Here is a 12,624-nt window from a genome sequence, read left to right as displayed (position 1 = left end):
ATGAAGATCATCGTGCCTTTTGTTGTATTTTAAAGTGAATTGCCACAAACTTGTGTCACACACTTACGATGCTATAAAGTTATTAATTAAGCACCTCTTGTATAACTTAGACTTAGCTGAAACTATTATAACTCTAAATTTGCTGTATTATAACGTGATGTCCCCACTGCATGATGCCCCCATGGCACGATACCCTCTCAACAGCACTGTCCTTTGCAGCCAGCCCAGTCCCCAGGTGCCATGCCAGCATCGCCAGCTTTTTGCACAGTTTAGGGTGCCATTCCAGATTGCTGAGACTCCAAGCAGAAGCATCCAAGTCCCTTTGTAACAGCTTTAATAAAACAGTGTGGTTTTGTTCACTGGGCTGTGCCAGGGGAGGGGACGGTGCAGGTGCTCTCCTCCCCGTGGTCCCAGCGTGTGGCAGGATTTCTGCTGTGATCGTATAGTGGTCAGTACTCTGCGTTGTGGCCGCAGCAACCTCGGTTCGAATCCGAGTCACAGCAATGGTTTTGCAGATTGCCTACTGCACAAAAAGGCCAGTTTGAAGATGCAAGGGAGGCATCTGGGAGGAGGTTAATTTGCAAAGATGCAAAGAAGCTGCAGTGACAGCTTCCCCATGTTCTGCAAAAGCACTCCAGCTTCTCCATTTTCCAAGCAAAGCTTGAGAATTTAGAGGAGATCATCCAGTTTTCCACTGTTCCCTCACCAGTTCTACAAAAAGGGGACCAGAAGATGTTGTGGCCACCCCGCAGAGCCAGAGGAGGTAGAAGGCAGCACTTTGCTGCCCCAGGCTCAGCTCCAGAAAGCCAAGAGAGCTCCCTCCTGACCTCCAAGGTAGGAAGGCTCTGCCACAGTGACCACCTGAAGAAGAAGGAATATCAAGCTGCTAAAGACCTGCTGCTGGCAATCCCATCTCCTGGGGAGTGGGATTTTGGCTGCAGCACCTCCAGGGATGCTTTCATGGCAGAGGCAAACCCAGCCAGTGCTGAGAGATGACTTTAACACACTGAGAGTCTGGGAACCAGAGGTCTCATGAGCACCAAGAGGGAGATGGAGATCTCTGGGGTGCACCAGAAGGTGCTTCAGCTTGAGGAAGTGTTTTAAACTGTTGCCTTTACTCTTCAGAAGCCTTCAGGCCATGAAGACACTCTGCTTGGTCTTGGTGCCCTCTCCTGACAGCTGTGCAGAACTCACTCCGGACAGCAGCTTTCAAAAATGAAATTACGACTGCCTGCATAAGGAATTGCACAGGTTGCACTCGGGGCTCAGCTGGTGAAGAACACTACCCAAACAGTGGGTCTCAATTTATTTGCCACTGCAGGGGTAACTGAAAGTAGCATATTGACTGAGGTGTCTGCAGGACTTGTGCATAGGAAGGAGTGAGGGAGGCTTTTTTATTGCATAAAATAGATTCTTTTTCTTTCATACCTCATCCATAGCAAGAAATGGAGAGCAAAATTCATTATGCATTTACCTCTAGGATTTGCAGTTTATATGGCACTACTTGCACAACTTCACACTCCTCCAACTTTCATTTATTCTTTTACTGTAAACACATATTTCTTTAGTCAGAGAAAGCTCAAAAAGTGTTTTCCCTTCTAAAGAAGGGAAGAGAAGACAAACATCTAGAGAAGTTGTCCTTTAGCAGCAGCAGTACCTGTCCCACTTCTACACAGCTGAGAAGCAGAAACACAAAGAATTACACAATTTCTTCACCCCTCCTTTGTTTTTGCCCCTGAAAGTCAGTTTTGGGGATAAGGCCATTAAGCTTATCTGAAGAATAATGTACTGTGCTTGAATACCTGACGTATGTTCAGGTTGAAAATGTCAAAATCCCAAAGAGGATGTTTTCATCTGAAATTACTTAACTTTCTGCTACAAGAGTTTCTGTTTTGCCAAAATAACCTGAAGCATATACACACGTATACAGTGCAGCTCAGGGCTTGGCTGAGGCAGTGTTGTGGCCCCATGGGTTGCTGCAGCCTCTGCATTCATATGAACCATCTTCCCTTAAACCGACGCAGGGCTCTGCTTTGGTGGAGTGAATTTAGGATGACAGGCAACAGAATGACAGGATGGTTGAGGTTTGAAGGGACCTCCATCATCTGGTCCAACCTGCTCAAGCAGGACTACCCAGAGCCAGCTGCCCAGGCCTGTGTCCAGACAGCTTCAGAACACCTCCACAGATGAACTCCACAACCTCCCTCAGCAACTCGTTCTAGTGCTTGATCACACTCACAGTGAAAAAGGGTATCCTGGTATTCAGACAGAACCTCCTGTGTTCCAGTTTGTGCCCATTGCCTCTGATCCTGGCACTGGGCACCACTGAGAAGAGCCTGGCTGCCCTCCTGGGAGGGATAGCCCAGTCCCTCTGACATCTTTGTGGAAGCCATCATGCAGAAAAAGGAGATGTCAGCAGGAACGCAACGCAACCTCTGAGGAAGCTGCTTGAAGGTGGTCAGTTTGCATACCTGAACACCTTTCAGTGAGCAAGGGAACAGGGGAGAGAGTCCCCCCCCAAGCTTCATTCCTATTGCAGCTGTCCCAGCAGGAAGCAGTGCTGCTTCTGCCCATGGGCATAAGCCTTCGCCTGAACAGGGGCTTGAACCCTGGACCCTCAGATTAAAAGTCTGATGCTCTCCCAACTGAGCTATCCAGGCTCCTGTTGGGGGTTTTGGGGGATGCTCAAGACAGGCAGCGAGGACCCCACTTCATGGCATCACTGGAGGGACAACGTGAGGGCTCACTTTGACCTCTTCCAGCCCTGCAGCGCCCCAGCGAGGCTGCCTGTGCATGCCGGGCTCAGCACCCGGCTTCTGGGCACGGGATGGACCCGCTTCCCGCCGGGGGACTGATCCTGATGTGGGGACACACCCCGGGAAAATGCCAGTGCTGAAGGGATGCGCCCGCGGGGAGGGCGAGCAGGGTGCTGTGGGGGCGGCTGTAAAACCCCCGCTGCCCCCCAGCGCTCAGTGAGGGAGGCCGGGGGCTCCGGCCGGAGGAGAGGAGCGGCGGTGCGGGGCTCAGTGGCTGTGATCGTATAGTGGTCAGTACTCTGCGTTGTGGCCGCAGCAACCTCGGTTCGAATCCGAGTCACAGCAAGGCTTTTGCCAACAGCCGCGTGCTCCGAAAGGCCGGGCTGAAGGTGCGAGGGAGGTCTCGGCTGCCAGGAGGGTGGTTTGCAGAGAGGCCGTGCCCTAGGAGGGGCTCCCAAAGGCCACCCTTCCTTTTCTCTCGCCCTTCCTCCCAGTTCTGCAGGAAGGGGCCCCTCTGCTCCACAGGGAACCACCCCCCGCCAGCCCAGCCCACCCACCAGTGCCCTCCAGCCCCACATAGACCCAACACAACTCACTCTTCCCTGGGAAGAAGACATCTCCCCTTTAATAGTATGATTTTTCTGAAGCCAGCCCACTCTGCTGTACCTCTTTATTCCCATCCTGGCCAAGGTGGATGGAAAGCCTCTCTGGAGCGGCTGCATGCCTTTCTCCCTTCCTTGCAGAGCAAGAGGAGGTGGAAGGCAGAAGATTTCTGCTCCAGAGCTCAGCTCCAGAGAAGATGCTAAGTAGGAAGCTTTTGCATCCAGTGAATCAAAAGGCCATGCTCCAGGTGAGCTTGAACTCCCCCCATAGCATCCCTCTGCTCTGCACTGCTGTGCACTGGCCCATTGCCCCACTGGAACACACTGTGGGGGAAGGTCCAGCTGGACATATGGCCACGCCATCCTGCTGACTTTCTGCTAACACATTTCAAAAATGAGAAAACCCCTTATTTCCCCCATCCCACAGCCCCTCCCTGGATGCACAGCCTTGCACACAACCCTCGAGGCAGACTGGAGCAGGGAGAACATCTCCTCTGCCCACAGTCCTGGCCCCACGCAGGCAGCACAACCAGGCTCAACATGCCAGGCTGGAAGCTAAGAGCAGTGATTTTAAGGAGAAAAGTTAAATCATGCTATAATAAGCCCTGGGGTAAGTAGACACCCCCCAAAGTGAGGGGCTGCCCAGTGAAGGGCTGCAGGGCAGAAAGCCTGACAAAGGCAGAGGATGGGGCAGGACTCTGGGTGAGCAGAGATTTCTTATTGCTCCTGGGGTGTCCCTAAGTTTCTGTCCACCAAGCAGAGCATGATGGAGATGCATCCCCAAATCCTTCTTCCCCTGAGCCCTGCATGCACATCTGGTCCAACCAAGCTCGGCCCAAGGGTGACACTGACCCCTGAGATGGGATGGGAAGCCCACGCACCCTGGATTAGACCTCCTCATCAAAACAGTCAGTTTGCTCAGCCCTCACCAGCCAGGCTAGTAAGGCCTTCCTTGAGCAGAGCAAGGCTTGGACACACAAGGAGACTGGCTGTGGCAGGGGAATGGAGCCTCCCAAGGGAGTAGGTGAGGGTTGTGTGGACATCCCTCTGCATCCTCACATAGATTTGTAACCCCTTCCTTCTGAAACACAGCACAGACGTGACTTCAGAGCAGGCACTGTGGCTGTACATTGCAAAAACAACAGGAAAAGCACACCCTTTTTCTTCCTCCCCCTGGGGACCTGCCAGCAGCTGCCTATTAGAGCCCAAGGCAGGGCTGAGCAGGGGGGATGCTGCATCCCCCTGGGACCAAGTGCCTGTCAGGGGGACGCTGCATGGGGCAACATGGGCAGGGGGACACTGGGCAGGGGGACACAGGGCAGGGGCAGCGGCTGGGGTGGCACTGGGGGACGTTCTGCTGCCATGTGGCACGAGGGGCTGCCCAGATGTGTCCTTGCTTGTGCTGGCCCCAATGTCTCCCAGAGATTTGAGGTCTGCCTGGCCATATCGACAGCACCAGCCCCCGCTGCCCCCCCCCCCAAGGGCAGGAGGAGAAGAAAGGTGCTGCATTCACGCAGACAGGAAGCGGGCAGGGAGCGGGCAGGGAGCGGGCAGGGAGCAGGCAGCCTTGGGCAGACCCGTGGGGTTACCCTGGGAGCATGGTGCAGGGGGAAATGGCGTGGCAGCCACAACCCCAGCACACAGTGGATGGACGCCAAGGCACCGAGAAGCTGCTAAAATTATGTGCCTGCTCCACTGGCCCCCTGAGCAGGATTCTTGGGGCACAGAGAGCCCCTCGGCACTGCTGGACTGCCTTGGCAGGACATGGCATGTCCGCAAGGCCAGTCCTTCGGCCCTCCCCGTCCCTCCTCCCCATCACGGCCAGCCCCTTGCAGCTCTCCCCTCCCCTGCAGCCCGGGTGCCTCTTGGCTGGACCTGCGTAAAAAATATAAAAGGCTGTTTTGCTTGGAGACGTCCAGAGGATCCCGCTGAGCTTGCCATGGGGACCAGCGGCGCCAGGGTTGTGCTGCTGACGCTGTCACTGCTCCTGCAGCCCACATCCCAGTTCTGGCTCTTCAACGTCCTCTTTCCACCCACCACGACCCCAGAAGCTCCCCCAACCAACAGCACGCCGCCTGTGGTACTCGGTAAGGTCACATCAGCACGGGCCCTACACAGGATATGGGTGGGCACCCCAGGGCTGCGCAGCCCCCTGGAACCAACGGTGAGATTGGGGTGCTGTGCTGCCGGCACCTTGGCAGCTTTTGGCTGCAGTGGCCCTCTGCAGTCTAGAGCTGGAGCCACCAAAGCGGGGTGACACATGGCTCCCAGGTGCCCTGCCATCTGCCAGGCAGGGGATCCAGGGCTAGCCATGCCTTGCTTCAGCTGCCTGGAGCTGCAGGGGGGCAGGCTGGGCACCTCAGAAAGCAAATGGGACTCTAAAATCTCACAGCTGGCCCAGAGGGTGTTTTAGGGCTTGCTCAGTTCTGGGGGGAGCTCTGCTGGCAGAGGGACAGGGGTTGCAGCACACCCTCATCTGCTGCTTCCCACAGCTGCTGCTGCCAGTGCAGGGGACCAGCATCCACCACCCCTTGGTCCCCCAAAGCCCACCCCATCCTGTGTCTTCTGCCAGTCCCTGGCAATTGTTAGGTCATCCTCTGCTGCTGCAGAAGGGCGTACATCTCGCATCCCACTTAACGTCCACCCTACCTGGAGGAGGGCATAGAGGAGAGCAAGCCTTTGTCAGAGGTGCTCAGGGAGGTGAAAGGAGAGGTTGGGGCATCACCTCGGGGAGGTGGAGGTAGGAGCAGCAGCCACCAGCTGGTACCTCCATCCTGCACTGCTCTGCCTTCCTTCGCCCCCATGCCATCACTGGGGTCTTGAGCTAGGGTTTTGCCATGAAACTTCTGCTAGGCAGAATTGGTTTTTTTTCTCCTTTTGCTTGAATCAAGATGAGTTTCCCCTTTAAAAAGAGAAGAGAGAAAGCAGAACATCCCTGCTGCAATGCCAAGGGCTGACCCCGCAAACTCCCTTCCCAGAGGCATCAGAGAGCAGCAGACAGTGTCTGGAGCCTCAGTGCCCTGGTGCAAGTTCTGCTTGGCCATGCAGGTGGCCAGGAAACGCGGGTGGCCATCACTGGGTCGCTCTTCTCAGGATGGCTTATGATGGTCGGAGCATCTCCCCGTACCCCCAGTACGAGCCTCAGTCCCTGTGTCCCACACCCAGCTGGGTCCAGCTGCCCCACGTGCCATTCAGCACCCGTGTGTAGCCCATCCCCCTGGGCCGGGCGTCCTGGAAACCCCCAGTGCCCTTGGGACCGCCGATAACCCCTCTGCCCCCACAGGAACTCCCTTAATAATTACCTAATATCCTCTGGAAGGGGAGGTAGAGCTCAGGGCTTCATGCCCAGGGTGGGTGTGCTGGCTGTGCACCCTCAGAAGCCATCACAGCCACTTGTGGTCCTGGTCTTCTTGCTGGTCAGGGAGGTCCTCTGCTCATTCCCTGCCTGGGCTCTCCTATGCCAGGGCCCACTGGGTGGCCTGATCCCAGGTGCTTTGAAGACAGGATTAGACCTTCCCTGTATCCCTGGGGAGATGCCACAGAGGTGAAGGAGCTGTGAAGCAGGTTGAGGGAGGCAACCACTATATCCCCTTCACCTTTTGCATAGGATGATGCTTTTGGAAGCTGCAGCTGTGCCCCTGCGCCCCTGCTACGCTGCAGGAGCTGGTGCCATGGTAGGTGGGATGGGGCTAGAGCATCTCCAGGCCAGGCTGCCCTCACACCCTGTGACAGGGACAGCACTGCAGCTCCCCAAAACACCTGCATCCATGGACCCCGAGGATGCAGGGACACCTGAGGCTGGTGGGGACCAGGGAAATGGGGGATATCTTTCTCAGGTCAAAGATGCTTCTTATCTGTATCCTTCAGCCCCCACACCAGGCAGTGTGGCTCCCAGCCTGCCATGCTTGTGGGGTCCTGCAACCACAACACAGCCCAGGTCCAGGTCCCAGACCATTGCAGAGCAGGCATCTATAGGGACTTTAGGCTACAAAGCAGCTCGTGATGTCCTTGGGGGAAGCAACTTACAGGGTGTACATAGCAGACAGTGCCTGCAACAGCATTGAAGGTCCATGCTGTCTCCAGCTGTGCATTGCAGGCCAGTCCACTGGTGCTGTGGGATTCGTCATCCAGTGCTTCCATCCCACCAGGCTCACAGCCACTGTCCCCTGCAGTCCCTTCACCCCTTGCCCTTGCCCCTGGGGTCAGTGCTGGCACCAGGAGCTGGCATTCAGGTCTTGCACGCCAGCTGGGAATGCTCTCCACAGCATGTGCCCATGGCACAGGCACACATACCAGGGTGACACTGGGATGGGTGTCCCATCCCTGCCAGGAATCTCAGAGGCAGACCAGGTGCCCCAGTGACGGTCACCCTTCATTAAGGGAGCCCAGGCTGCACATATCAGACTGTGAACTTGCTTAAAACCACGCTGTGTTTACTGCACATGCTATTTGCACTGAATTCCCACAGGGTATGGTTCTGCTCAGCACAGAACCATTTCAGAGACCTTGCTCAGCCTATGTGGAGGGTTTAGAGTTCAGGAAAACAGTGCATGGGCCTTGGGTGCCAGCACCAGGATGACTTTCACCTCCCTGTGGACTCTGTGCATCCCCAAGCTGCCAGGGGATGCGGTAGGGCAGGGCAGCCCCAAGTAGCACCAACTCCTTCCCCCAGGCTGCAGCGAGTAGAGAAGGATGGAAACCCAGCCAGGCAGGGGGGAATAATCCAGGATGCTTTGTGCTGGTAGGGATTGGCAGGTTTGGGCTGAGGGTGGCAGCTCTGGGGGTCACCCCATTAAAAAGGCAGCTCAGGGGGGTTCCTGAGGATGCATTTTTAGTGCCACTTCCATGCTCACCCACATCTTGGCTCTGAGCATCCTCGTTCTTGCGTGGAGCAGGCTTTTCTCCAGGGATGTGGCTCCAGCAGGTCCCCAGGTGTCCCTAGCTGAGGCAGCCCCAGGGGAGCCCTCCTTGGGGGGGCTGGAGAAAGCACTGGGCTGGGAGCCCCACAGAGCCAGTGGCACGGGGTCTGTAGCTCCTTCTGCTCTCCCTCTGCGGTGCCACCAGTGCCTGGGTGGCTCGGGAACCAGCTGGAAGCAAAGTTGGACAAGCCAGATGTGGTGAACTGGATGTGCTACCGCAAAACAGAGGACTACTTCACCATCTGGCTCAACCTCAACACCTTTCTGCCAGTGGGAGTTGACTGCTGGATCGATAACACCAGGTACCACTCACCCCCACCCCAGGGGCTCCCCGGGTAAATGACCTACCAGGGATCTCCCTGCCCTCTCCTCCCCCCAGCCACGACCTAGCACACATGGAAAACCACAGGACAACCACGGGACTGTTTGGGAACACAGCTGGCTGGCTCCCACTCCGAGTGCCTGTCCCTTTCCCATGTCCCTGTCATGTGCTTGTGTCATCCAGACTGTCCTCAGCACCCACTGGAGATGCTGCTGCCCTGTCTGGGGCCGCAGGGTGAGGGGGCTGCCACAGCCTGCTCCATCAGAGCCTCCTGCCCCAAGATGCCAGGGGATTGGCATGGATACTAGCTTGGCACCAGTCCACCTCCCCATCCACACAAGACTTAGAAACAGCCACCCAGGCCCAAGCTGTGACCCAGTGATCTCCACCCCATCCCTTGGGGACATGGTTCCTCTGCTACTTTCTGTCCTGTCCCCACAGGGTGGTGTACAACCGAACCTCTCGGAAAATGTCCAATGCCCCAGGGGTGCACATCCGAGTGCCTGGCTTCGGCAAGACCTATTCTGTGGAATACTTGGATAAGAGCAAGCTGGCAGGTGAGAGAAGGAAAATTGTGGGGTGTCCAGTATTCCCACATGCTCCGTGCAAGTGGAGAAGGGACTCTGTGTCTCCAGGACACACAGCCTCCAGGAGGGACTGGTTTTGCAGAGAGCCCAGGTCACCTGGAAGTGAGGGACATTGGCCTTGGGGATCCAGTGCCAGCAGGGACTACCCATCCTTGACCCCAGTGCACATGGGACGCATAGAGCCACTACTTCTGGATGAGCCACCGAGCCACAGGGCTTACCAGAGGACATTGTGGCTGTGACCAGGACCAGAGTGGAAAAAGATCGACAGGAGAAGACCACAGACCTAATTCCCACCTGTTCTCTCTGCCCATAGGTTACCTGCACACCCTGGTGCAGAACCTGGTGAACAATGGCTACGTGAGGGACCAGACAGTTCGGGCAGCCCCCTATGACTGGAGGGTCGGGCCCCGTAAGTATGGGGTTTGTGGCCAGGCCACCCATGCAGGGAGGAAAGAGGATGGCTCTCATGGGCTGGGTGAGCCAGCTGATGTGGAGGAGCCCCCGCACAGGGATGGCTACCCAAGGTGGTGGGCACTTGGCCATTCACGGTGCTCTTGTGTGAATGCACAGTGGCACTTGTGGCCCCTGTGCCCACACCTCTCTCTGGTTGGGGCTCCTAGAGTCAGCCCTAGAGCACTGTGACCATGAGTGAGGTGGCCAAGAGCTGGTGTCCCTCTTGTCTGCAGAGGAGCAGCCCGAATACTTCCAGAAACTGAAGGCACTGGTCGAGGAGATGCACGATGAGTACCAGCGACGCGTCTTCCTCATCGCCCACAGCATGGGCAACCTGAACGTCCTCTACTTCTTGCTACAGCAGACTCAAGCCTGGAAAGATCAGTACATTGCGGGCTTCATCTCCCTGGGTGCCCCCTGGGGAGGGTCCGTCAAGCCCCTGCGTGTCCTGGCATCTGGTGGGTGACTCCTTGTGTACAGCCACCTCTTTGCTTTCTTTGCCTCCTGCACAAATGGAACGGGGGTGGTGGGCAGGGAAAGGACACAGTGGTGTAAGAGGTAGGGGACAGATGGCTGAGTGGGCTGTGAAGGCCCCACTCGTGGTCTGGTGCTGATGCTGCTGCATTCTGCTGCATCCTGTAGTGCAGAAAGCACCATGGAGTTTTCTGCCACAGCCCCAACAGCAGGAGAGTGGCCCAGGGTATGACCTGGAGCTTGCTCTGGTTTCCATGATTGGGGCTAGTGGGTTTGTGTGTATGGAAAACTGCTTTCAGAAGGGTCCACTTGCAGCCATCCCACTTCCTCCGCACCAGCTCTCGCTAGACAGGCTGCAGCACACCCTGCACCATGCCCAGGGTTGACTCCTGGGCTAGGGGTGCTCCTTGAAAGCCGAAACACCCATCCTGGGCAAGAAAAGTGCTCAGCCAAAAATCTTGGGGCCAGGGAAGCAGTTTGGGGCATGCTCACGCCCTTCTTACTGCCTCCTCAGACATTTGCGCCACCTCCATCTATGCGGGTGGCTGGACTCAGCCCTTCTGTAGCAGAGGACATGGAGGCCACCCAAGGGACACTCATGCTCTACTCCACCACTTGCTTGGATCTCCCCACAAAGCCCATCCCCCATAAGCTTTGCTGTCTGCAGGCTTTCATCTCCCTTCACCTAGTTCCTCTTTAGCTTCTCTTCAGCCCAGAAAGCCACAATCACTTGCCTAATGCTGACAGCCCAGAATATCTACAAGTCACAAGCTGAGCCTTCAAAAATGCATGGTATTAAAATCACGTGCTTTAAGATTTTAACATCTGGCCCCTTGCATCACCCTTAAGTCACCTCCTCATATTTTCCTCTGTTGCTACAAGGGCCAGAGCCACTCTTAAGGTAATCTGAGATCATTGCATGGTCTTAGGGTTTCAGACATGCAAAAATGCCGAGGCTTGCAGGATGCATGCCGGTTGGCCACTCGTTATCAGCACCCTCATTGGGCTCAGCTCACTCCTGTCCCTGCAGGCAGGTGTGGAGGTGCCAGGGTTGCAGCTAGAGATGTTGTATTGGATAGAAGGGTTTGGAAGGTTGATCTGGATATCTGCAGCCAGAGGGGCGAGGAGGGGATGTACAGCTGTGGGCAGGGCAGGGGTAAGCAGGGGAAGATCTGAGGTAGAATCACACCCCAGCCAAGAGGCAGCTGTGAGTCACTGCTGGACGGGCTGATCCCAGCACTGTCGACCAAGGGACACATTTACGAGTGTACGTTTTGGTGTTGTTTCTCATAAGCGCCTGTGTGTCCTGCAGGTGACAATCAGGGCATCCCACTCATGTCCAACATCAAGCTGCGTGAAGAACAACGCATGACCACCACCAGCCCCTGGATGTTCCCAACAAGCCTAGCCTGGCCCGAGACACACATTTTCATCTCCACACCCTCCTACAATTACACCTACCGGGACTACCAACGCTTCTTCATTGATGTCAACTTGGAGGATGGCTGGTACATGTGGGAGGACATGAAGGACTTGTTGAAGGGCTTACCCCCTCCTGGGGTGGACACATATTGCCTCTATGGCACAGGCTACCCCACCGTGGAGACATACATATATGATGAGCGTTTCCCTTACGAGGACCCTGTGGACATGATTTATGGTGACGGGGATGACACTGTCAGCACGCGCAGTTTGGAGTTGTGCAAGCGATGGCACAACCAGCAAAAGCAGAAGGTGCACATCCAGGAGCTGCGAGGCGTTGACCACCTCAATATGGTCTTCAGCAACCTGACGCTCAGTTCCATCAATGAAATCCTGCTGGGGAGCCCACGGGAGCAGGGAGAGCCAGGGCAGGTGAGACCCAGCCCAGAGGCAGGGAAGGGGGGGAAGGTCCTACCTGGACAGAAGGTCCTTAAGGAGCCCAAAAAGAACTGAAAGGAATGAGGGCCAGCTTCCTTCCATGCTGGTAGCCACCACAGCTGCCAATCAGAGGAGCAAAGGACTCAGAGCTGAGTTTGGAAGGAAAAGGAGCAAGACCAACAGCTCAGGTGGATGGGCTGGCACCCACTTCCACACTGATTGGTTTTTCTTTTGGGAACGGTGATTAATTATACTTCAGAGGCTTGTCACTTCCCACTAGCGGGTGGATAATTAACTGCACTGCCAGCTCATTAACACCACACTTGCAAATTATGGTGTATGCACAAGCCCTCATCGCTAGCAAGCCATGTTTAGGCACTTTAGAAGCTGTGGAGCCCGTGGTGAGCCTCTGCTCACTCGGGACAGAGCAACTCATATAACGAGTGCAGGCTCTGACTTACTGGGGTGGTCACGAGGGTGTCATAGGAGTGGCACGGCAGGTACAGCTTGCAAGAGCACCTCTGCCAGCCACCAGCGCTCAGGCAGTGAGCTAGACTCCCCAAGCAAGGCTGACTTGAAATCAGCAGATTTACAAAATAATAAACACACTTCGCTTCTGAGCACTGAGCCTGCCTTGTCCTTGTACAG

At 55.9% G+C, this 12,624-nt stretch overlaps 1 protein-coding gene and 3 non-coding genes across 4 annotated transcripts; 3 read left to right on the top strand and 1 right to left on the bottom strand.

The window, feature by feature from the left end:
• The first annotated feature begins 431 nt into the window (after window positions 1–431).
• TRNAH-GUG (transfer RNA histidin (anticodon GUG)) lies at window positions 432–503 on the top strand. The gene has a single exon. It is a non-coding gene; the product is annotated as a tRNA-His (tRNA).
• A 2,084-nt stretch (window positions 504–2,587) lies between these two features.
• TRNAK-UUU (transfer RNA lysine (anticodon UUU)) lies at window positions 2,588–2,660 on the bottom strand. The gene has a single exon. It is a non-coding gene; the product is annotated as a tRNA-Lys (tRNA).
• A 369-nt stretch (window positions 2,661–3,029) lies between these two features.
• TRNAH-GUG (transfer RNA histidin (anticodon GUG)) lies at window positions 3,030–3,101 on the top strand. Its single transcript has one exon. It is a non-coding gene; the product is annotated as a tRNA-His (tRNA).
• Window positions 3,102–5,211: 2,110 nt separating this feature from the next.
• LCAT (lecithin-cholesterol acyltransferase) lies at window positions 5,212–12,596 on the top strand. Its single transcript, XM_064459151.1, has 6 exons — window positions 5,212–5,445; window positions 8,423–8,579; window positions 9,041–9,156; window positions 9,503–9,598; window positions 9,876–10,100; window positions 11,429–12,596. The coding sequence occupies exons 1-6, from the start codon at window positions 5,298–5,300 to the stop codon at window positions 12,049–12,051; spliced, it is 1,365 nt and encodes a 454-aa protein (XP_064315221.1). The 5' UTR covers window positions 5,212–5,297; the 3' UTR covers window positions 12,052–12,596.
• The last annotated feature ends 28 nt before the right edge of the window (window positions 12,597–12,624 follow it).

The sequence above is a fragment of the Phalacrocorax carbo genome, chromosome 8, assembly GCF_963921805.1.
Source record: "Phalacrocorax carbo chromosome 8, bPhaCar2.1, whole genome shotgun sequence".
NCBI lineage: Eukaryota > Metazoa > Chordata > Aves > Suliformes > Phalacrocoracidae > Phalacrocorax > Phalacrocorax carbo.
The sequence above is the reverse complement of the archived record's forward strand: the minus strand, read 5'-3'. Positions and strand labels throughout refer to the sequence as shown.